The 22657-nt window shown below is 44.8% G+C and overlaps 2 protein-coding genes across 21 annotated transcripts in view; one reads left to right on the top strand and one right to left on the bottom strand.

The window, feature by feature from the left end:
• The window catches only part of LOC118229330 (nesprin-1-like), a 186322-nt gene extending 184236 nt beyond the window's left edge, over positions 1-2086 (top strand). For 13 of the 14 annotated variants that reach the window (XM_035421203.1, XM_035421205.1, XM_035421216.1 and 10 more), the window contains one exon: positions 927-2086. In XM_035421203.1, coding sequence (XP_035277094.1) covers positions 927-1170 — 244 coding nt within the window. In that variant the 3' untranslated portion in view covers positions 1171-2086. The remainder of the gene's footprint in view (positions 1-926) is intronic. The other variant, XM_035421211.1, reaches the window with a different exon arrangement.
• A 5-nt stretch (positions 2087-2091) lies between these two features.
• Positions 2092-21901, bottom strand: esr1 (estrogen receptor 1). Of its 7 annotated transcripts, none has more exons than XM_035421217.1 (9): positions 21698-21897; positions 20153-20769; positions 18385-18584; positions 17469-17585; positions 12232-12543; positions 9844-9982; positions 7469-7602; positions 6139-6322; positions 2092-5738 (listed from the first exon to the last, which is right to left on the bottom strand). In XM_035421217.1, exons 2-9 carry the CDS (start codon positions 20647-20649, stop codon positions 5546-5548), a joined length of 1776 nt encoding a protein of 591 aa, XP_035277108.1. In that variant the 5' UTR covers positions 20650-20769; positions 21698-21897; the 3' UTR covers positions 2092-5545. The 7 variants fall into 7 exon arrangements, 6 of the variants coding, with proteins under 6 accessions (XP_035277108.1, XP_035277109.1, XP_035277110.1 ...); XM_035421218.1 differs by having other exon boundaries at positions 20153-20719; XM_035421219.1 differs by having other exon boundaries at positions 18385-18581; positions 21698-21896.
• Positions 21902-22657: the final 756 nt, after the last annotated feature.

The raw sequence follows: 22657 nt of genomic DNA, 5'->3' as shown, positions 1-22657 counted from the left end.
TGTTAAGATTTACTTTTTTATTTTGTTTTTTTGCAGTGTTGACAATAATACTCCCCGCCCCCCACCTCCTCCTCCTCCGCCTCCTCTTGGCTCTGTCTGCGGGAGAAAAGTTTGCCGCTTAGGCTAACTCCCCGCCTCCCACACGGGACACTAATACAGAAGACAGAGTTCAGGCTCCTAATAAATAATTGAAACTTTGTCTAGCTCTCAGTCTTCCTGTGGTTTGCTTGCTGTGTTAAATGCACCTTTTTTGTGAGTCGCTTCGGCTTAAAAGCTTCTCTCAAGTGCCCAAATTGCTGTAACTGTGTGAATTGTGAAAACGACATGCCGACAGGGTAATGCCATTTATCTGGGCTGAGCCACCAAACCCCAGTTGTGAATTCCCACCTACGTAGTTTCAGCCTGCCTAGTCCTATACAGGCCCAACTATGTGACTATTTCTGGTAATGCTGTGCTACAAACAAGACAGACAGACACAGATGGATGGACTGATATTGAGAGGGAATAATTATTCTGAGAGAGAGAAAGGGAGGGAGAGAGAATGATTGATTGTTTTGGGAGTTAAATCACAGGCATCTAAGACAATCCCCAAAAAAGGAAAAAAATGAAAGAGATGAAAACTGTTGAGCCAATGCAAGATCATTCGTAACAGCTAAAATGGATGCAGAAAATGACTGCAGAAAAAACCCAATAATGGCTGCATTGATGTGTAAAGCCAAAGATAAGTTCAGCTCTTTGTGGGTAGTTACTGTGCTGGTGAGTGTCGCAGCCAGTGCTGTGGAACTGCTGGGCATCTGCTGGAGCGCAGGGCGGCGGCCTCGGGAGTCTGACTCACCGGCCGGGGCGTCCTGCGCCGTCAGCGGCGTCTTAACGAGCAGCGGGGCCGCTGTGTGTTTTTTTTTTTTCCCCCGTGTCGTCCGGAGCAGGTCTCTCAGAGGCGCTGGGTCCGCTTCCTCCCGTTCTGACGCGCAGCCGGCGCCCCGGAGACCGTCCTTCTTCCTGCGCGTGCTGCGCGCGGCGCTGCCCCTCCAGCTCCTGCTGCTGCTGATCATCGGCCTGGCCTGCCTCGTGCCCATGACGGAGGAGGACTTCAGCTGCACCCACTCAAACAACTTCGCCCGCTCCTTCCACCCCATGCTGCGCTACACCAACGGCCCGCCGCCCATATGAAAGCGGAAATTTAGAAAAAAAAAAAAAAACGCCGACCGACCCAACGGTTTATTTTTTTTAATTTTTTTTTTTATAACGGTCGTAACTGTTATTTTTTTTCGAGTTTCCGTGAAAACGGCAAAAGAAGAAGCACTATTTACAACGGTAGCCAAAGTCGAACTGTGCTGTGTCTTTGTACAGCGGAAAACAGCTGCTATTTGTGTTTTAATCGATCTGCGTAGATGTTAGGATCAAGCGCGGCGCACTCGCGGGTTTGCTGTGGCCTACGTCAAAATTGCGAGATGGGGGAAAAAAAAATAAAATATTTGAAATGAAATTACTAGCCTCCTTCACATACCAAAAAAACGGGGGCGCGAGAAGAAGAGTGTCCATTAACGATATTGGATAGCACTGACGTGTAAGCACTGTTTTAGATACGGCTCTTGTGTTGCTCTGGTCCGAGGCTATGATGTCTTCCTTTTAAGTGAAGAAAAGTATTTTTACATCAGTGTTTTAAGTATTAAAAAAGTGAACTCACTCATATGAATTTAATGATCTGTAAAATAACATTTTAAATAGCTTATATATGGCAATTATTTTTTATATTTTTCCTTTTGGCATGCAGTTGTAATCGTTGCTTTGAAAGCGAACAATCACCGGTAGCTTGTGAGCAGGTACATTCGAAAGGCTAGTTTTTAATAATGATCATAACTGGATGTGCAAATTGAGATTCACTGGATTTTGCGTGATGATGCTATGTATAAAAAATGGAAATGATGAAAAAGGTTATTTAACTATGTACAGTTTGCTAATGCTGACCCAAGAACTTTGTTTGCATTTAATATACACATACATACAATATGCAAATGTATTCATGATTGTTTTTTTTATTTTACTTTGGTGATGTAGAAAATTATTAAATATAAACTCAAATGAATACCGTTTATGATCATATTCAACCATGAAATTCTTTAATAAAACTTCGTCCATACAAATATGCAGCACATTCACATGTAGCCTATAGTATACAGAGTGCATGTTGCTCATGGTATACAATACACATACACATGTATTTTTAAATCTATATCACACGACTCTTAAAGGTGATTGGTGGATACTTTCTGGCTATACTTCGACAATCCTTGAGGCAATTATCAGGAAGTAGCCTACAATAAAAACCTACAATACATATTAACTGCAGTTTGTGTCATGGATACAAACATTGATGGTATTGTCATGGTATATGGCATAAGTTGTAAAATTACAATGAATTAATATGTATATATATAATTACACACATTTCATTACAATAACATATTTATAAATGTGGACAGGTTCCCATCAGGAGTCCAGAATAACACGTTTTCATTTTAATCGCATTTATTCATAGCAGGGCATAATGTTTTAAAAAAAACTCACATTATGTAAGCGTTTGCCTGTCTCAAGGAGAGTTTTATTTTCACAGGTGCTGAAGCAAAAAAATGTTTCCTTAACTTTAAAGAAGCATTCATGTTAATCAAGAAAACAGGCATACACGTTTTTGTTTTTTTGTTTAGTTTTTTTATCTGTGAGGCTCATCGATGGAGATAACCACTTAACTGTGAGCTTGCTGGTGAATTACAATACAAAGAGGTTCCCTCATTAAGCCTCTGGTCACTTCAATTGTAAGGCACTTAAAAAATAATAAGGTCCTCAATATTCATATATAATATAAAGCCACAAGCCAGCCCATGTACACGCGATACCATACATTTCCAGATAAGCACAGGTATATTCACATATAAGCTTTAGCTTTTAAACCTTTTCTCTTGCATCAGTGTACAGAAATCCACAAAAAAATGAGTTCTCACATTTCATATTGTGACATGGGTTACTATTCTGCTAAAACCATTTCGTACCTCATTGTGCCAAAGCCTGTGTCGTGTGACCCAAAAGGGGAGGACAGGAAGGGGCAGTTTTGCCTGTGGATGCTGTTATTTGACAGTTTGCCTTCACTGAAATATCAAAATTAATGCATAATAGAGGAAAGCAATTCAAAAATTCAAGAAGATGCGGGTTTTTCAGACGCAAAGTACTAACAAACAGAAGGAGACTTCTTGCCTTACCGGTTTTGGGTGTCAAAGCCAAGTTTGAGTTTTTAACTCATTCAAACAAAGGCAACGTATGCCATTTGAAAATTTTTTTTTTTTTTTTTTTACACACACACACAGTTGCATTCAGACTCTGACATTCGCTGAAGCAACTTGAGACTGAATGTTTAGCGCCAGCATCTCTGGTAAAGGACATGAGCCCGTTATATTTTGTTTGACAGGCTGAGTACCGTAACCTTCACAACCACACTGTCATCCAATCACTCGGCTCAAAAAAAGAACACAGAATTATTTTTAAAATTCCACTTTTTTTTTTTTTTTTTTTTTGAAAGGTCACTTCACTTTGCAGACTCGGTTTGTACTGATGATGCACTTCAGGGAGGAAATGAGTAATTTTAGTCACAGAACAAAGGAAACCGTACAGCTTTCCTTGAAATAGTACACCATGCAACATTGGCCAATCCGGAAAAAATGCGTTTAACTTGCATGTAAAGACACTGGATAAAAATCCATCCTTGAACATACATATTCTGCGAAGACCACAAGTAGCCAATGTCAGTTGCTTTCTTGATACATCGTTCTAATTTGTGTTAATAATTTTAGTATTAATTTCTAGAGCGTTCTGCATTGACTGAACCACTTGGTTAAAAGTGCAGGAGAACTTCAACCTCGCATAAAGAGATCCACAAGACCAGGCTCTGGAATAAGCCAATTCATTAGTAGGGAAAAAACTCTTCAGAATGTACAAAGAAAGATCTACAGTCTTAATTACTTTCATGCATTGTCCCGCGGATGGGTAAATATATTTTTGCACAAAATATTTTGAAAGCCGTTTTGTTATGAATAGAATATCTCCCCGCCTCCCCCCCCCCACTGAAAACACTGTGATCATACATGAAGTCAAGAAAGCTTTCACATTTTAGAAAACATGTAAACCTAAATATGCATTAATTTTATGTTTTGTTAAAAATAGGGGTTTTTTAAGCACTATACTGAAGCTGAAGAAAGAGAAGCTGATTTGTGTGTTCCTTCCGTCATACCTGGATACACTTTAAAACAGAAAAGGTCAAGGGTCACGCTGTGAAAAGGCCTTAAATAAGTAAATATAAATAGCTTTCCGGACTTCAAATCATAATTTCCAGAGAAAAAAAAAACGAATAAAAATTTCACATTTTGTCCAAACTTGTTTCCTCAAATATGTTGGACTTGATTTCAGTTTTTGCTGCACGTGCCATAAAATCCAGAAAGCAACAAAAAAAACCTAATTTTTACAATTTTCTGGTTCTGGTTATTTATTCAAGTACACAGTTTCTCCTGTTCAATTATTAGTCCTCCGGTGAACCTAAAACTAAACAGTCCACTCAGCCTCTGTTATGGCAGTCGACCATCACAGGCACTTCCAAATGTAATCTTTTTTAAAACTGTTTTTTAAATATATTTTACACTTTTAAGATGGCAGATAAATATGTCAGTACACAGCAGCAACAAGAATTCTCTAATTCAAGGGGTGTAATGTGATATCTTTCTAAATTTGAAATATTCAAGTGTACATGTAACAAAATAAAATTAACTTTTTTTTATACTGCAAAGTACATTTAAAAATATTTTATCATATATATAATATATATATATATTTGTTAATATATGTCTAAACACAGTAGTAAATATTTCTACTCACTTGTGTTTATATATGCATATGCATATATAAACACACACACACACATATATATATTTATATATTTATGCTGCATGTTTGAAAACACATAGTTTTTTGTATTGATGGTAAACTTTCCCGTCTAGATTGAAACCCAGAGATTTTTTTTCTGGAATACATAGCAGAAATCTACAGGACACTAATTGCCTCCTTTTCATTGGTTGGCTGCGATGCGGAGCTGTGACTCAGCGGCGTGGGAGGATGTCACAGTGCAGACACAGTTACAGACCGTCCCCCTGCCCCCGGAGTCCCACTGCATATGCGATGGCGGCCCGCCGGCGCAGCTGCGCTCCCTAATTAGCTTTTTTTATTTATTTATTTTTTTTTTTTAAAACACGCGATCTGGACTTTCACATCTCCGAAAATGAAATGCGCTTCGCGATGCGCCTCGTGAAATTAAATCGGCCCTTGCGAGGTTTGTTTTGTGGCAGCCCAAAGGTGAAAAAGCTGTTCCTTACGGGACCTTTATTTTGGAACTTTTTTGTTCCCGACTCAAGACGAGAGATCCAGAGAGAGCCACAACCTCAATTCACCTGAAGCGGTCGTTGGCTGAATTTGGGGGGGTGGGGGGGGGGGGGTTTGTGGGGACGTGTTAGGACCCCACGTTGAGGCTGTTCTGGATGTGGCAGGTCACAGGGGCGGGGCCGTTCTCCCCCGGGGACTTGGCCCGCCCCACCCAGGTGGGGGAGTGCAGTCTGTGGGCGTCCAGGAGCTCCAGCAGCAGGTCGTACAGCGGGACCATGTTCTTACACTTCATGCTGTACAAGTGCTCCATGCCTTTGTTGCTGTGGAGAGAGAGAGATGTTCATTCATTCATTCAAAAAAAGTTTTCAAAGTTGTGTCACTTAATGTGTTAAAAGAAAATTGTGCTGCATTACATTGTGCTGCATTTCATTGTGTTGCATTGCATTGGGTTGCATTGCATTGCACTGCTTTATGTTGCATTGCACTGTGTTGCATTGCATTGGGTTGCATTGCATTGTGTTGGAGTGCTTTATGTTGCATTGCACTGTGTTGCATTGCATTGCACTGCTTTATGTTGCATTGCATTGTTGCATTGAATTGTGTTTCATTGCTCTGTGTTGCATTGCTTGGTGTTGCACTGCGTTGCATTGTCTTTATGCTGCATTGCATTGCGCACGGTGCATGGTGAGGCGGCAGCGCGCTGCGCCGTCCCTCCCTCACCTCATGTGTCGTATGTGCGAGAGCAGCAGGAGCAGCTGCGCCTGCCTCCTGGACTGCTGCTGGACCGCCAGCCCCGACTTGCTGATGTAATATATGAGGGTGTCCGTGATTTTATCCAGCATGCACTGCACCGTAAAGCTGTCGTTCAGGGGCTCCACGGAGCTGGTGCAGAAGGGGAAGGCACCTGACGGAGAGAGAGAGAGAGAGAGGGGGGGAGAGAGAGAGAAAGAGGGGGAGAAGGAGATAGGGAATGGGAGGAATAATGAGTCAAAGAATCCATTAAGAACATCATTCTGCACTGCTTTTCATCATAACACAATACTCAAAACTTGCCATAAGATTAATTAGACCCCTCGGTATGATTAATAGGCATTGTTATCTTTTAGCAACTAAAGATCTTTAATTGAATGTTTATTAATGCATTCACTCCTCTTTTACATGGTGTGATCCGGAAAACCACTGGAAATGAATAACACACAAACAAGAAAGCCCTCATGTTCATTGCATATTGCAGTGTATTCAATTTCCAAAACTGTAGGAGATACTGGACGGGATAATTTGGTAGAAGGAGAACCAATCTGAAAGCATTGGTGCTCAGTCCCCAGTCCCCATCAGTGATCCAAATTTAGTGAGTACTGTAATTTAAACCTGAGTTTCTAGGTCAAGGCACTCCCCAACCAACTACTGCTCTACAGCGCAGGAAATGAAGCAAGCCCTGGTGCAGTTATCCCCCACCCAGATGAACACAGATAAGTAAAATACTCCAGTGAGATGCAACCCATCAAATCGGGTGGATTCCGTGCTGATTGTAGACATTCGCCCCTGCGCATTGTTCACGAATCACGTTCGCCAGTTCGGTCGGTAAACTTGCGTAAACGGCAATGACACGTGGCTGTGTTTCTGAGGCCAGCTGTGGGGGTTTGTGCACTACGCTGTGTGCCCTTGTTTTCCCGTCAATGTTGATTTGCAACAGTTGATTTGTTGAACGTTCAATTGTTGAACATTGACGGGAAAAAAAAAAGGGTGTCATTGATGCGAAGCACCATGAGTGCTAACAGCTCCCCCTTGTGGACAATCTTCAGACTGCTAAACGTGAGTGAGTGAATGAGTGAGTGAGTGTTAGTTAGTGTTAGTTAGTTACAAGCTAGGTCCATGAGGTGCTTCACATGTAAAAAAGTTTAAATGCACAAACCCTGAACGCACAGCTAAAATAAAACGGGAAAAAAAAAAACATACAGCAGCAATCGCATTGTGGCGGAGTCACTCGATTTAAGGAGGGTTGGGTTGGGCCCGGCGATACAGAACCACAGGTCCGGGAGGCCCGGCTCACCGGAGTTGAGCAGTATGATGGCCTTGAGGCAGACGAACTCCTCCGACTGCAGCTTGAGGGCGCGGAAGCGAGCGACGGTGGCGAGGATCATGTCGAAAATCTCGGCCATGCCCTCCACGCAGCTGCCCTCGTTCCTGCAGAACACAGAGCAAGGGACGGGGGGGGGGCGGGGGGGGGGGACAGGGGGTGGAGTCAAACGGCGACGTTCCAATTCCGCCCGAAAAACTCCCCCGTTTAGCTTCCCGTCCAAGAGCACGTGCCGACTGGCATTAGAATTACTTTTATTGCCTTCCCAATTTAACCGGAGGATGACTGGGGCATCGTCGATTCCATCTTGTGTACTGTACCTCAAGAGAAAATTGTGGCCCGGAAGAACCAAGTAAATGGAAAGGAAATAAGGGAGAGAAAAAAACATCTATTTATCTATGAAGCGAAGTGGCTTGACCTCAAAGCAAAAACACAGGCGCTCTTACCCCTCTCTCAGCATTCTTTACGTGATGCAAAAATTAACGAGAGAAGAGGGAGGTTGCCGACTCACTTTCTTTTTTTAAATAGAAAAAAATAAAACGGGAAAATAAAATATAAGTCTTGCCACCAAAAGGTAAAAAAAAAGAGACATCTTAAATCTGCAATATCTGCATTATGATTGACAAACAATAGAAAGGTCATCAGTTCATTGAAAGAAACATAAGATATTGGAGGTGATTTATGAAACCTGGATTCCAACAACAACAAAAACCTGATTGGCCCTTTGAAGTGTCAGTTTTTTTTGGAATGTGTCGGTGTTCTAGAACTCCAGTGCTTTCAGTCGCCAGCAGTGATCGTTACATCAGCATTAGAATGATCAGTAAAGAACATTCTCGTGACATCTCGTGTACGTCCAGGATTCAAACATACAACTGTCAGGCCTTGCTCACGCTCAAAAAAAACCCATTTTAATCCTTTTTAATCATTCTTTTTTTTCCTCTGTCTCTCTCTTTTTTTTCATTCCAGTTTGCCGTTTGCCTTTTTAGCTCCAGTAGAATCGTTACGTAATTACATAATTGAAATGTCACCCGGTGAGGTGGTCCCTCCTTAAGAGCTCTAAGTGAGCCGTTTCTGAAAAGAGCAAAGTCACTCTTTTGGAAGCAGTCGTTCAGAGCACCGCGGAGCCCGACCAAATCGACAATGGGGGTTAGCGACGGGCGCCGCGCCGCGCCGCGTGGCTGAGTGGGCAGTCGAAATGGGGAGAAAAAGGTTAAAGGCATTAAGGCGGGAGGGGGGGGCACGGGGGGGGGGGGCATATGGGGCAGGGGTTCAGCACAGCCTGCTAAACAATGAGAGACATGGGAACCCCACACTGTGCCCGCAGAACATGCATCTCTGGGCCACAATGTGATTAATTCTCTCATACTATCATCTGGGTAGAAAGATAGGAAAACTCCTTGGCAGTGATTGGCCCATTTTCCGGAGAGCCATTTCAATTCAATTTTCACCGTGCTGCAGCCAAGTAGAACTTTGTTCTTCAGGAAAATGAGAGGGCCAAATTTTCATTTCCCTCTCTCTATCTCTCTCTCTCGCTGTTTTTTTCCCCCCCCTCTCTCTCTTTTTTCAGGGCTCTGTGAAATACAGTTTTTAACATCTTCAAACTCGCAGGGAAATTATTTCGTACATTTCTTATTTAATTTTTAATTTTTTAATTTTTTAAAAGGGCGCACGTGTTCTGGGCCATGAGTCATACAAGCGTGGATGAGATCCCACGCATGTCCGTTTTTTTTTTTAATGACACCGAAGAATAAAATAATTTGCCGAAAACACTGATTTATTTGCGTGTCTGCCTGCAGAAAAATATTCTGAGGATGTGACTCATGTCGAGGGGGGACGAGGAACACATGAACGCACGCAATGTACTGAGACGCCATGATGAGACACACTCTGCGGTTCATACACCAAAATGCACCGAAGCTGGGGGAGGAATATGACCAAAAACACCAAAAACACAGGTACCTTTGTCCATGCGAGGAACCGAAATGCAGCACCGCTTTTTTTTTTTTTTTTTTTTTTTTTTAAACTGACCCATGATGCAAAAATGGAACGTGCTAAAAAATATATCAACATAAACATAGCAATATATTTTATACAGTTATAAAGTTATTTTTTTGTCAATATATTTTCAGCATGTTCCATGCAATGTCTGGGCAGTACACAGATTATTGCTCCGTTACATACATTGCAACATATTTACACAGCTGTGAAATATATTTAGCGTTATACTTTCAAAACGGGTTCATGCGTTTATGGTACAATGCAGTAGATGCCGGGCGTGCAGATGTGATGAGTGTGAGTTCAGACACCCAGCTCAGCCGGAGCACGCTCATGTGCAGGTGCGCTCTCACCTGTCCAGGATCAGGTCCTGGGCGAACAGGAGCTTCCCGGGGCTATGGATCGAGCGCCACACCAGCCCGATTATCAGCACCTCCAGCCAGGAGCTCTCCAGCAGCTGCACCTGGTCGTGGAGCGTCAGCTCCTGGAACCCTGCGGGGCCCCCAAAAACACGGTCGGGAACGACGCGGTCAGAGAGGTCACACGGTCGGGAACACCATGCAGTCAGAAACACCATACAGTCAGAAACACCATATAGTCAGAAACACCAAACAGTCAGAAACACCAAACAGTCAGAAACGCCATACAGTCAGAAACACCATACAGTCAGAAACGCCATACAGTCAGAAACACCAAACAGTCAGAAACACCAAACAGTCAGAAACACCAAACAGTCAGAAACACCATACAGTCAGAAACACCATGCAGTCAGAAACACCATACAGTCAGAAACACCATACAGTCAGAAACACCATACAGTCAGAAACACCAAACAGTCAGAAACACCATACAGTCAGAAATACCAAACAGTCAGAAACACCAAACAGTCAGAAACGCCATACAGTCAGAAACACCAAACAGTCAGAAACACCAAACAGTCAGAAACGCCATACAGTCAGAAACACCAAACAGTCAGAAACACCAAACAGGCAGAAACACCATACAGTCAGAAACACCATACAGTCAGAAACACCAAACAGGCAGAAACACCAAACAGTCAGAAACACCATACAGTCAGAAACACCAAACAGGCAGAAACACCAAACAGTCAGAAACGCCATACAGTCAGAAACACCAAACAGTCAGAAACACCAAACCGTCAGAAACACCAAACAGTCAGAAACGCCATACAGTCAGAAACACCAAACCGTCAGAAACACCAAACAGTCAGAAACGCCATACAGTCAGAAACACCAAACAGTCAGAAACACCATACAGTCAGAAACATCATACAGTCAGAAACACCAAACAGTCAGAAATGCCATATAGTCAGAAACACCAAACCGTCAGAAACACCAAACAGTCAGAAACGCCATACAGTCAGAAACACCAAACAGTCAGAAACACCAACAATCAGAAACACAACCACTAACAATCTTTTTTTTTTCTCTCTCTCAAAACTGTCTCACCTCATTGGCAATCTATTTGTCTTATTAAGCAAAACAGTAATAGAAATAAGATTTTAAGTCTAAATATAAGACTAAAATCCTCGTTGAGACCGACTTTTTAAAAATAAGCGTGGTCAGAAATGCTTGCCACATGGACAGGCACAATGCAGTCAATAACAATGGTGCACTCGGGGACAGCACAGCAAGAAACTCGGTGTGGTCTTACACAACACGGTCAGATAAACCACCGCAGTCAGACAAAATGCCCTCAGCTAAACGTTATGATCAGACACACCGTTATTTATCACATGCCCCGAACAGACACGCATTGTAGTCAGACACAACCCCCCTAGTCAGATATGCACCAGCCGTCCGCGTGCAAAACAGAATAGGTCAGTAGCAGTCCACGATAATGGTTAACAGATAATGGATATGACAATGAATAATAGATAATGGATAGCTGGACTTGTAACTGTGAGTTTGCAGGTATCCCAGGTGGGGAACTGCAACACAAAATCAGCGAAAACAAAAGTATGGACAAACAGCTTTTATTTTATGAAATATGTTATTTTCGCTATGTACTCAAGCAAAAATAACACATTTTACTTTGTCGTTACCGTACGTTCGGAAGACTCTGCATATGATTTTCTGGGAGCTCATTCTTTAGCTCTGAGCACTGACAGGATGTGACATCACTTATCAGTCCTTCTGTTTTCTGCCGTGGGTCTCCTCTTCGACAAGGAGAGGCAACGCATTTTGCCCATTTTGATTACTGCAATTACTGCACATTACAGTGAAAAACTCAGCATGCCGCGGTTACAAAGGTGTGCCTTGTTCTCAGGCTAACAACTTCCTGTGCAGATGATGAGGCCCGGATTTTTGTCTTGGCAAAGTACACGAGGCTCGCACAGTGTTAAGTATTTTTAGTATGGAGAGGAACATCACAAGTCAGGTCATAAGTTGAACCGAACTCAAAAGGCAGCTTCAGTCGTTCCCTGGTGAATTTTGCATGGATGTTTAGAATCTGGAACAATCCAATGATACTTTCACATGCTTATCTATTTAACAGCCAAAGAAAGAAAAGAAAGAACCAATACAAAGAGAATCATTGAAATGGACCCCACGGATTGTCAGAACGTAGAGGTCAGAAAGAACACTGCCTGCATATCTGAGTGGTACTGTGATGTCACTAACCCACTGTGACATCTGCGAGGTTCAGTAACCCATTGTGGCATCTGTGATGTCACAAAGGACATCAGTGATGTCACAAGTGGACCAGTCACAGGCCCTCACCGGGTACTTTCTTGGCCCAGGCGATCATGTGCACCAGCTCCTTGTCGGCCAGGTTGGTGAGCAGGGTCATCATGGTGACCTCGGTGTAGGGGCGGCTGTGCTTCTGCTTGGAGCAGATGCTGGGCGGCTCGGCGCTGAGCAGGAGGGGCAGCACCTGGTCCACCGGCACGGCCAGGCCACGCCCGCCGCCGGCCAGCGGGACCGGGGCCTGCAGGGGCGGGCTGACCAGGTCGGCGTAGCCCTTCTCCTGCTGCGCCGCCTCTTTGCGTTTCTCCCGTAGCAGCTGGCGCCCCCCGCGGTCCTTACGCAGTCCTGCAAGAGACAGGGCATCGCTAAGCAACACAGGGCAGGCTATAGCTTAGAGCAGGGCTGCCCAGCCCTGTTCCTGGAGAGCTAGCGTCCTGTGGGTTTTCACTCCAGCCCTCAAACAAAGCACAGCTCACTCAACAGCTAGGGATTCTGTTGAGCTGCGAATTAGTCGAATCAGGTTGGGGTTGAATATGGTTGCCAAATTAGGGTTGAAGTGAAAACCTACAGGACAGTAGATCTCCAGGAATAGGGTTGGGTAGCCCTGCTCCAGCTGTTGAATGAGGCATGCTTTGTTAGGGTTGGAGTGAAAACCTACAGGCTCGCAGATTTCCTGGAACAGGGTTGGGCAGCCCTTCCTTATAGAGAAAGCTGAAGTATGTGACCATTACAAACCAGGGATCCTCAACCTGGCCCAGGTCGGCCACAGAAGTAGACTGCTTCCAACTCAGATCCAATAAATAAGCAAAAGTGAGTTCAATGTGTCATCAGATGGTTAAACTGAACCAGCAGACCATGCTTGGGGCCTTCGGGATCCCATGATGGTTGAGTTTTAACACTGACAATATTATTTTCAAACAATAGTTTTTTAATTACCGGTCTCTCCAGTGGATACCTTCATCCAGGCCAAATTACACTGCGTACATTTTGTATGATTACTTACTTATGCAGTTTGTGTATTTTTCACGGAAGCATTTTGCGCAAGGCAAGGCATTCTAGTGCACAGCGGCTGTGTCCCCGCCAGGGAAATCAAACCTGCAATCTCCTGGCCGTAAGCCCACAGATCGTTAAAGCCGTCCCACCTCCGCAAATATTTTCAGTCAGGCGTGCACCATGCACATTCTATCTGCCGAGCACTTCTGCATTCTCAGATCTCGGTCAGAAGTTTTTATTCATTTTTTTAAATTTTTATTTTATTTATTTAGTTTTCATTATTTGGTCAAGAATAGCGCTGGGTCCCGTGGCCACGTCCGCCAAGTCCTGTCCCCCGCCATCCCGTGCAAGAAGAGAGATTATCTGGAATGAATCTCATTCTAAGCCCGTGATGTCTCCCCCCCACCCCCACCCCCCTCTGCACGGAGGTCTGTTCCTCCAGGGACTCACTGTGCCTCCCCAAGCAGTTCCGTTTATCTTAGGAGTCTCTGTTATTGCCCCCGCCCCCCACCCCCCAAAAGATTTTTCCATATCCCGTTAAACCTGCCCCACTTGATTTATTAGGAATGTGTACCGAAACGGTGACGCAGGAGGAGGAGGAGGAGGAGGAGGAGGAGGAATTTTCCTTTCCAAAACTTCCGAGCCACACACTTTGCAGTGAACACCTGCGTGCTTATTGTGCGATAGTGCTGGGGATGTTTCTCCCCCACCCCCAATCTGAATCTTAGGACAAGAATCTCATTTCTAAGTTTCTTTTTTTTAAATTCACATTTACCTTGTGTAATGTATATTGGCTACGTGCTTTAAAGTCTCCTGAAACATTACTGCATGTCGAAATGGCTTGGAAAAAATGCAAGGTGCTTTCTCACAAAGTAATTTCCGTCTCTGCAGAGAATAACTGTGACAGTTATAGACATCCATTTTGGTCTGACCGTTAGCATGATTACTGTTTCCATGCCTACTAATTAGGTCACTATGGAACGTACCATATAATTACGAAGATGCACAAATTGGAATAATTCTCAAAGCAATACCCTGCTTTGCTTTTCCCAGTGTACTCCTCTGTATCGTGACTTCAATTTACTCTCTTCCGTGAATTGCACTTGACCGCAAAGATTGGCATAACAACTTACAAATTTTTAAAAAGTTATTAATATTATTTTTGGGTCGCTGCATGAATGCGCAGAAACCGTGCACGTTTCTATAATGCGGGTACAGAAACGCACAAAAAAATGTCGTAGAAACGCACAAATACAAGAACACGAGGATGAGAACGAACGGGAGGGATCGTGTGTTGCGCGCACGAGGCCCAAGGACGAAATCATATCGGACACCTCGGCCATATCATGTATCTGGCACCAGCTACCGCCGCTACAGAACTCTATGTCCTCGGAATAAAAGGACGAATGTTTGAGGACTGCTTATCAACAAGAATACCCCCACCCCCCCACCCCCCCACCCACCATCCTCCACACTTTCACTTGTGGGACAACAGTCATTATCAATTTCCTAGAAACTGTTTGGAAGATAAGTAGCCCGACCAGAACTGGAATCCCCCCGCCGTACCCCCCCCCCCCCCTCCCCCACCCCCCCCATCGCAGTTCCATTCTCTGCTGCGCATGCACCGGAGCACACGGCTGCTCCCTTTTTCACTGCAGCCAACGCAGCTGAGCTGCGCAGCCGCAGCTGACGCAGTCGAACCGCAGTGGCTAGTGCACGATGAGACAGGGGCTACCCTCCCTCCGCTGCGCAAACGCTTCACCCAATCACGCGCCGCCACACGTGGGCCTGCTCTGCGCTCTGGCGAAAGATCAGGATTCTGTCGCGGTCTGCGGGCTTCATCAGGGCATCAAGATAATGGCTGATGTGGGCACCCGCCCCCCCCCGCCCCCCCCCCCCAACCCCCCTCACAGAGAGCCCATAAACTTTAAACTTCTGAAACCTAAGGAGCAAAATGCACGCCCGCTCTCCCTGGCATTCACCTGCTAACAAGATACGCCGCGGAGGCAACCGGGCACACGCTGTGCTCTAATGGGGTGAGACTGACTAATAAGGTGCCATGCCAGGACCTTTCAGAGTCAACTGGAAGAAAAAAGGGAGAAAAAAAAGAAGGAAAAAAAAAACACCTGAAAAAAGCTTCATGGAGTCAAACCCTGAGTCACAGCGACACGTGGGGAAAAAATAAATCAAGTAATTGCATTTTTTTTTTTTTTTTTTTTTCCTATTTGACTTCTTATTAAGCCTTGACTGCGGTGCTCTGCGCTGAAAGTGCTTATTACTTCATTACCTTCACAAAAGGCGAAAGCCTTTTAAAGTGAAAGGGGAATGTGTGAATGAGAACTTCTGCAGGTCCTTACCTGAATCTTTTAAGGGTGAATTTATTTTTTTATTTATTTTTTTTTTTACTAAAATGACAGGTCAAGCTCAGAATCAATGGCAACACTATTTTAAGCACATGGAGATTATTTAAAAACTAGCGACGCAAGGACATGTGATTTATACCACAACGTACCTTAACAGGACTTGGCTGACCTGCGCAATGTCGGCAAGAACCGCAGGTACATTTTTAGCGCGTCAAAGCTACACGGAAAGGTCTATCCGAGACTAGACACGCGGAATAATATCCACGTCGTACAGGACTGGACAGCACTTTGTGGTCAAACTTTCCAGGAAACAAGCTGCCATTTGATAGTTTCTTAAAATAACATGCCATAACATGGAAGACGCAGTATTTTGTGGCTATTAATGTCCAAAAGACACTCAAGAAGGATTAAATGCTACACACAAATAACATAGTAAACAAGTACTATGACTGCACAAGTACTGTGTTGTTTTTTTATTTTTATTTTTTTATTGGTATATTCAAGTCATCTGCTCTAATGGGAATGCAGTCCAATAATAGACCTTCGGGTTTCAGGCCGGTGTGATCTGCCGATTTGCGGTCAGCCCCGAGGAACGTGTACCGCTGCTGCCGCTGCGTGGCTATCCCACAGCTTCACGGGCCGATGGCCCCGCCTCGCCGATAAAGCAGGGCTCTTCCTTTTTCGGTTACCCTCCTCCTGAGGCTCCCTCGCCCCGGTCTTAATTGCAGAGCGCCGCTGCGAGCTCCTGAAGCCTGATTAGCTCACCACGACTTAATGAATCCCCCCCCCCACCCCCCTTACGCTCAACTCAACTGTGCAGGTCTGGAGATTAACATTTCTTTCAGGATGAACAGCATATTATCGCTTCGAGCGGCGCAAGTGGTGGAGGACCTGGGCTGCAGCGTGCGGTGCATTCGCTGCAGAATCCATTATGCACATCAGCTTCTGCGCGTTTGTGACACGGCAATTCTCGCGCCAGGTTGATTTTTTTTTTTTTAGAAAGCAGGAAGCCAGAATGTACACTGTCAGAAGAAAAGGTTCCAAAAGGTTCTTCTGTGTCCCCATAAGAGGAACCCTGTCTAGTTCAAGGGTTCTTAGTCAAGCAAAATGGTAAATGGAGTGCATTTATATAGCGCTTTTATCCAAAGCGCTTTACAATTGATGCTTCTCATTCACCAGAGCAGTTAGGGGTTAGGTGTGTTGCTCAGGGACACTTAGACACGCCCAGGGCGGGGATCGAACCAGCAACCCTCCGACTACCAGACAACTGCTCTTACCTCCTGAGCTATGTCGCCCCCAAAATGGTTCCATTTGGAAGCTTCTAGTTTTTACAAATACCATACAAGGTTCCATAAAGAACTAAAAGGGGTTCCCCAATGGAGACAAGCCGAAGGACCCTTTCCTCCCCCCCCCCCCCCCCCGAGAGTGTATCCACCAATCACCACTCTAATATGTATCTAATGGTTGTCACCAAAGCACTCCATGATTGGTTCCTTTCTGTCCATGGATGAGGCAGGGGTTAAGTCAGCCACAGTGAAACCCTGCTTCCCTGGGGCAATGACAGGGGCCAGTTACCTGGCCTGGTTGGGGGCTCCACACCAGCCCCGCGGGTGCATGACTTGCACTGAACCCCAATTTATTAGAAAGGACGACCCACCCCAGAGAGCCCAGAATAAGAAACTTTTCGCGGGTTCGGCTTGGTTACCATGACGCCCGAGCCGCCACCCGCGTTCTGCCTTTTTTTGTTATCGCGGCGACGGTGTTCCGCGACTCTGGCGACAAAACGAGGACCACGGGGGGGGGGTGGGGGGGTGGGTAAGGAGGGGTAAGTGGGGTGGGTAAGGGTGGATGAGCCACCTGGGGGGGGGGGCAGGTATAATTGCTGTGATTACCGCGCTGTTGGCTGGCACTCACCCCCCTTCATCATGCCGACCTTGTAGCACTTCCGCAGTCGGCAGGCCTGGCAGCTCTTCCTGCGGTTCCTGTCGATGGTGCACTGGTTCGTCGCGGGGCACACGTAGTCACTGTGACCTGCGAAAGGGGCAAACGTGTTCGTTAACAAGCACACACACACACACACACACACAACACATACATGCCCAACATTTGCCTAGGAGGGGACGCTGGCTGTTGTTTCTGCTTCACAAACAACCTGGAAGCCACAGACTTCTGACAACTTAAACCCATTTCATTTCCTGAATACAAATATCCTTGTTATCCCTGTTTGGCCATGCCTAGTTTAATTTTCCCCCCCAAAACACAATTTGTTTTTACGTTGGCCCAGTGTAAAATTCCCAGGTACAAAAACCTGGTAATTCTGGCTTTGTGTTTGAATAGAGTAATATAATGTAGTTCACAAAACTACAAATATTTTACTGGACCTCTTAGTCTTGTTAGCTGAACAGTACAATATAAGTTAATACAGCTTATTAATGGTTGCTCTGTAATGCAAAAAATCTAAGTTGAGCTAACTCAGAAAGTGCAATGTAATCAGTTATATTTTGTCGCTGGAGGAGCCTTACATATTTAATAGTGCACCTAAACCACCAATTTTACACACGTTCATCACAATTTGTTTTGAATGACCGCGAGAACACAGGTCACAACATCACTCGTACAAGCGGTGTCCTTCATCTTCATTGCAATGCAAAACGCTAAATTTGTTTTTCGCTGTTAGAGTAACGGAGTCCTCGAGCACGTGAAACATTTCGGGACACTTTAGAATTCTGCAGCAACACGTTCGCAAACCTTAACACAAAACAAAGCTAATGCTTGAGCCGGTAAAAAACACAGAGGTCGGCACATGTAGGCTATATCTTTGGTGATATACCTTGAATGCTCCGCTTGAAGAACGCCTTGCAGCCCTCGCAGGACCACACGCCGTAGTGGTATCCCGAGGCGTAATCGCTGCAGACCGCGCAGTAGCGCGTCTCCTTCGTTGTCTCCGATGACCCCACGGTCGGCTGACTGTCAGAGACGCCGTTGAACTGGTCCCGCATGGTCTGTGCTTTGCCCCCGATGTTCTGCCTGCTGGCAAAAAAAGCATGTGGTTTTTCTTTCTTTCTGTTTTTATGGTGTTGTTTCAAGAGTTATCCGTCAAATTAACCTAGGGGAATAATACTTTTTTTTTTTAAAACAACCAAAAAATACGCACAAACAAGGCGGACTTGCTGATAACATTCAGAGTGCTTGCTCGCGACCGCAAATCCGTAAACAGACTGCTCAAACGCAACCACTTCGGAATTTATTGCGCAATGTTATTTACAACACTGTCAGATGCTACATTATAATCGTTCTTCACGCCTATTTGGTGCTTCCCCTTTTTGCCTTGTAAGTTGCCATATAATAATTTGGTGTGAAGTTATAGCCTAACTGGCCGAGTTAAACATTTTATTTTTTTTACTGAGATGAACCCAAGTAACCCGACTGATACTTGGAAAAGCGTTGTTTTACCCAACCATGTTTGTGAGTATGTTAAAAGTAGCCTCTCTAAATAAAACGCGAGAACAATGGCCGGACGAGAGTTCTGAGTGTGCAGCGGTCATTGCACTAATGATGGTCCAAGTAACCAACGACTTTGCATCAACGACCAATCATCGCCAGCCACCTGTAATTCTATGCTAACCATAAAGCCGTTACTCGCGAGGCATTTCTGGGACCGATATAGCAAATGAGAGTTAAGAGATGTGTCGCGTGCTTCTGCCACGAAGTTGAGACGATATTTAGAAATGAAATGCCCTCCGCTTCCATTTCCAGGCAAGGAGTGTGAGTTAAAGCGCAAAAAAGTATTTCACCAATTCCAACTTCCACATCGCCGAAGGCAATCAATGGGGTGGAAACCACGATTCTTAATCTTTGTTTTATGACTCTTATTAATGAAATCTCGCAGTAATTCCTAATACATGCTTAGATTTTTTCTCAACACAGATTGACACCGAGTTTGAATTTATATTGTCTGTGTTATTTTCATACTCAACCACTTAGCAGCTGCCATGTCTGTCATAATAGCTTATAAAGTGCAGCCCTGCTGACGGGGATCTGGCACGATTCAAACGTGCAAATATAATTACGCAGTGGCTCTGGATACTGTGAACCACATTAAAAAAACATGCCCTGTATTAAACTGCCTTTATAAATATGATCAGAAATTCAGGAGTTCCTCTGTAACTCCTCACAAACAGTTTTTAAAAAAAGGAGAAAACAGATTTCTGACAAATCCACACAGCACACCCATGTCTCCCCATGCTGCATGATAGACCAGCACTTTCAGACGTTGTTTTATAATCACATGCACAAACACTCAGCGCACATCACAGAACACAAAACCAAGCTTTTCACCCCCTTTCACTTGCAATCTTGAAAAAAAAGTCCCTATATGCTTCTTCTGCAAATCCACCAGATGGAAAAACCAAGAAGGTTCTCTCTTGTCTTTTTAATCGTCTTTTTTATCACTTCTTTTTTTTTTTTCAAAGCAGCTTGCTTGCCTGTTTGCTCTACCTGCTGGTGAGAACCAAAACAAACAAACAAAAAAAAAAAAAACAGAGGACGACCCAGCAGACCTGGGGGTGGGGTGGGGTGGGGGGGCGCCTGGAGCTCACCTGAAGACAGGGGTGGCTGCGGTGCTCTCCAGGTAGTAGGGCACCTGTTGGCCGGCGGGGAGGTGGGCGGGGTGGACGAAGGGGGACAGCTGCGGGCTGGCGGGCAGGAACACCAGCGGGCTGCCGGGCAGGCTGCCCAGGGAGTGCAGGCTGGCGTCGGAGGCGGGTCCCTGGGCCTCCGCGGCAGCGGCGGCGGCGGCGGGCACAGGGTAGTAGCTCACGCCGGCGCCGCCGTAGAGCGCGGCGGACGGGCCCACGTAGTCGTAACCGCCGTCCAGGTAGCTGATCGCCACGGCGCCCGGTCCCGACCCCGTCCCGGTCCCCGTCCCCGTCCCCGTCCCCGTCCCGGGCCGGCTCTCCTCCAGGTACATTTCAGCCGGGGCCCTCCCGGGCGCGGGTTTCCCCGGCGACCCGGCGGACTCCTCCAGCTCGCCCTCCGCCTCAGTCTTGCCCAGCGGCAGCGTTCCTGGAGCGCGGGCAGAAGACGGCCTTGCCATGGTCACAGCGGATAAGCAGCATGATTTAGCCTGTTTTTCTTCTCCTCCCCGCCTCTGTTCCGCCTCGAGGCTCAGCCCAAAAGGAAAGGGAGGAAAAAAAAGAGCTCCTCCTCTTTATTTCTTTTTTTTTTTTTTTTTTTTTTGAGCGAGAGAGAGACAGAAACCAGAACACAGCAGGAACTAGAAGGAATATTTCTCTCTTTTTTTCTTTCCACCCCCCCCCCCCCCCCACATGAACCGAAATGCACAACAAAAGATGCCATTCTCTCGCTGGCCCTCAAGACTGTTGTAAATTAAGTCAATAGTCCCTTTTGAAACAATTTTGCAGCAGTTAGGCAAAGGACGTTAGCCCTCTGTTCCTGCTGGATTCAAAGCAGCTGGCAACGGACAAGCGAAATGATGCAATATGATGTCGTTGCTCGTTGCCTACAATACTAAGGCAAAATACCCTGCATCCCTTAACTGCTGGTGCGGTATCCCACTCAGAAAAAACAGGGTTCCAAAAGGCTCCTCTGTGTCTCCAGAGAGGAACCCTATCTAGTTCAAGGGTTCTTAGTCAGGCAAAATGGTTCCACTTTCGAGCTTTCACAATTTTTCAGACCTTCTGTACCATACAGGGTTCCGCAAAGAACTACAAAGGGTTCCCATATGGAGACAAGCCAAAGAACCATTTTTTCTCTGAGGGTGTCCAGGTGCCAGTCTTGCAAACAGTTTGAATTTGCATTGTATGGCTTCTCGTGTTTCATAACTGTCTTTGTCCTCAGAGTGGTATATTTGAAATCAAAAAGTCAAAAAAGAGCTTTGAGTACTGCAGTGATATTAAAATTATACAGCTTTACTGTCGTACCTTCCAGATACTAAGATCTTACTGTGGGATTTGAAACGTGACCCTTCTCAACACTTTTGTTGAAGCCTAGAGTGATCCCCCTTCCCCTTAACCAGATCTTTGTAAACTGACCAGATTCACAAAGAGAGGACACATAAATTAAGTGTCAGATGTTTCCCCAGAATTATAATCAAACTGGTGGTTTACAAGAAAAAAACTTACCTCAATATTTAGCTTAGTTGCTTTTTAAAATCATGCGCTGGTTTTTTAATTTATTTTTTAGGTTCCCTGTTTCATCTGGTGGAATAAGCCCCATGCAGCTCTGAAGTGTATTCCTTATCAGAAACCTCTCAGTGCGCAGTTCCAGCAGGTGTAAGAGATGAAGAGAGGTACAAAACGCGCGCACACACACACACACACACACACACACACACTCATGAAAGGATCAGTGCTGTATCTCGGTTCAGGTCATAGTAACACAGCAAATAACTGAGGAGGTCATTTGATTTCCTGACTGCCAAAAAAAAAAAAAAAAACCCAAACACTGTATTTGAAGAGCTCTTTTACCTTCGAACCTGAGGCAAGTGGTCAAGCCATTTCCTACTTTCTATTTCATCAGAGATGTCTTCTTTTTTTATATACACACTGAAGAAAAAGAGAAAAAAGACAGAGAGAGATAGCAAGAGTCAGATTATATCTAGTCCATATTTATTGTAGTTCTTGTTGTACTGACATAGTCATTCCAAATAACTAGTTGTTCTGAACAGAGAAGATAAACAAGCCCCTCGGCCCAAGCAGCGGTTGCTTTGTGGAAGTGTGGTGTTATGGGGGTACCTTCGGAGGAGAGCGGCATATCTGCATCTCTTCTGTGGACTGTTCTTCCAAAAAAAACATTAGAGACCAAAACAGATAAAATAAATACTCTGGTAAGAATCTAAACCGTAAAAAAAAGAAATTAAATTTAAAAAACCCCAACCGTTTAAACTAGGCTTTTTAAAGACTCTGCTTTAATACAGACCCCTTTCACTATTGCAGTTCAGTGGGTCCTATTTTGTATATATGTTGTGTTTGCTTTTATTTATAGTTTTCTTCCTTTTTTATTTTATTATTATAATTAATGCTTTTGTATCATTAATATCTGCAATTGTTAAAAAGTACATTGAGAAAAGCCCATAAATAAAA

Source organism: Anguilla anguilla, chromosome 6 (genome assembly GCF_013347855.1).
Source record: "Anguilla anguilla isolate fAngAng1 chromosome 6, fAngAng1.pri, whole genome shotgun sequence".
NCBI classification, from domain to species: Eukaryota; Metazoa; Chordata; class Actinopteri; order Anguilliformes; family Anguillidae; genus Anguilla; species Anguilla anguilla.
Note: the sequence above shows the minus strand (reverse complement) of the source record. Positions and strands in the feature narration are given on the sequence as shown.

What these genes read in the sequence shown, in the direction of transcription:
- esr1 (XM_035421217.1), bottom strand. Translation starts at nt 20,649, where the DNA reads ATGGCAAGGCCGTCTTCTGCCCGCGCTCCAGGAACGCTGCCGCTGGGC. An exon ending in GGTCGGCATGATGAAGGGGG is followed by an intron (nt 12,544 to 17,468) that starts GTGAGTGCCAGC and finishes TGTCTCTTGCAG; the next exon opens with GACTGCGTAAGGACCGCGGG. An exon ending in CTGGGCCAAGAAAGTACCCG is followed by an intron (nt 9,983 to 12,231) that starts GTGAGGGCCTGT and finishes GGGGCCCCGCAG; the next exon opens with GGTTCCAGGAGCTGACGCTC.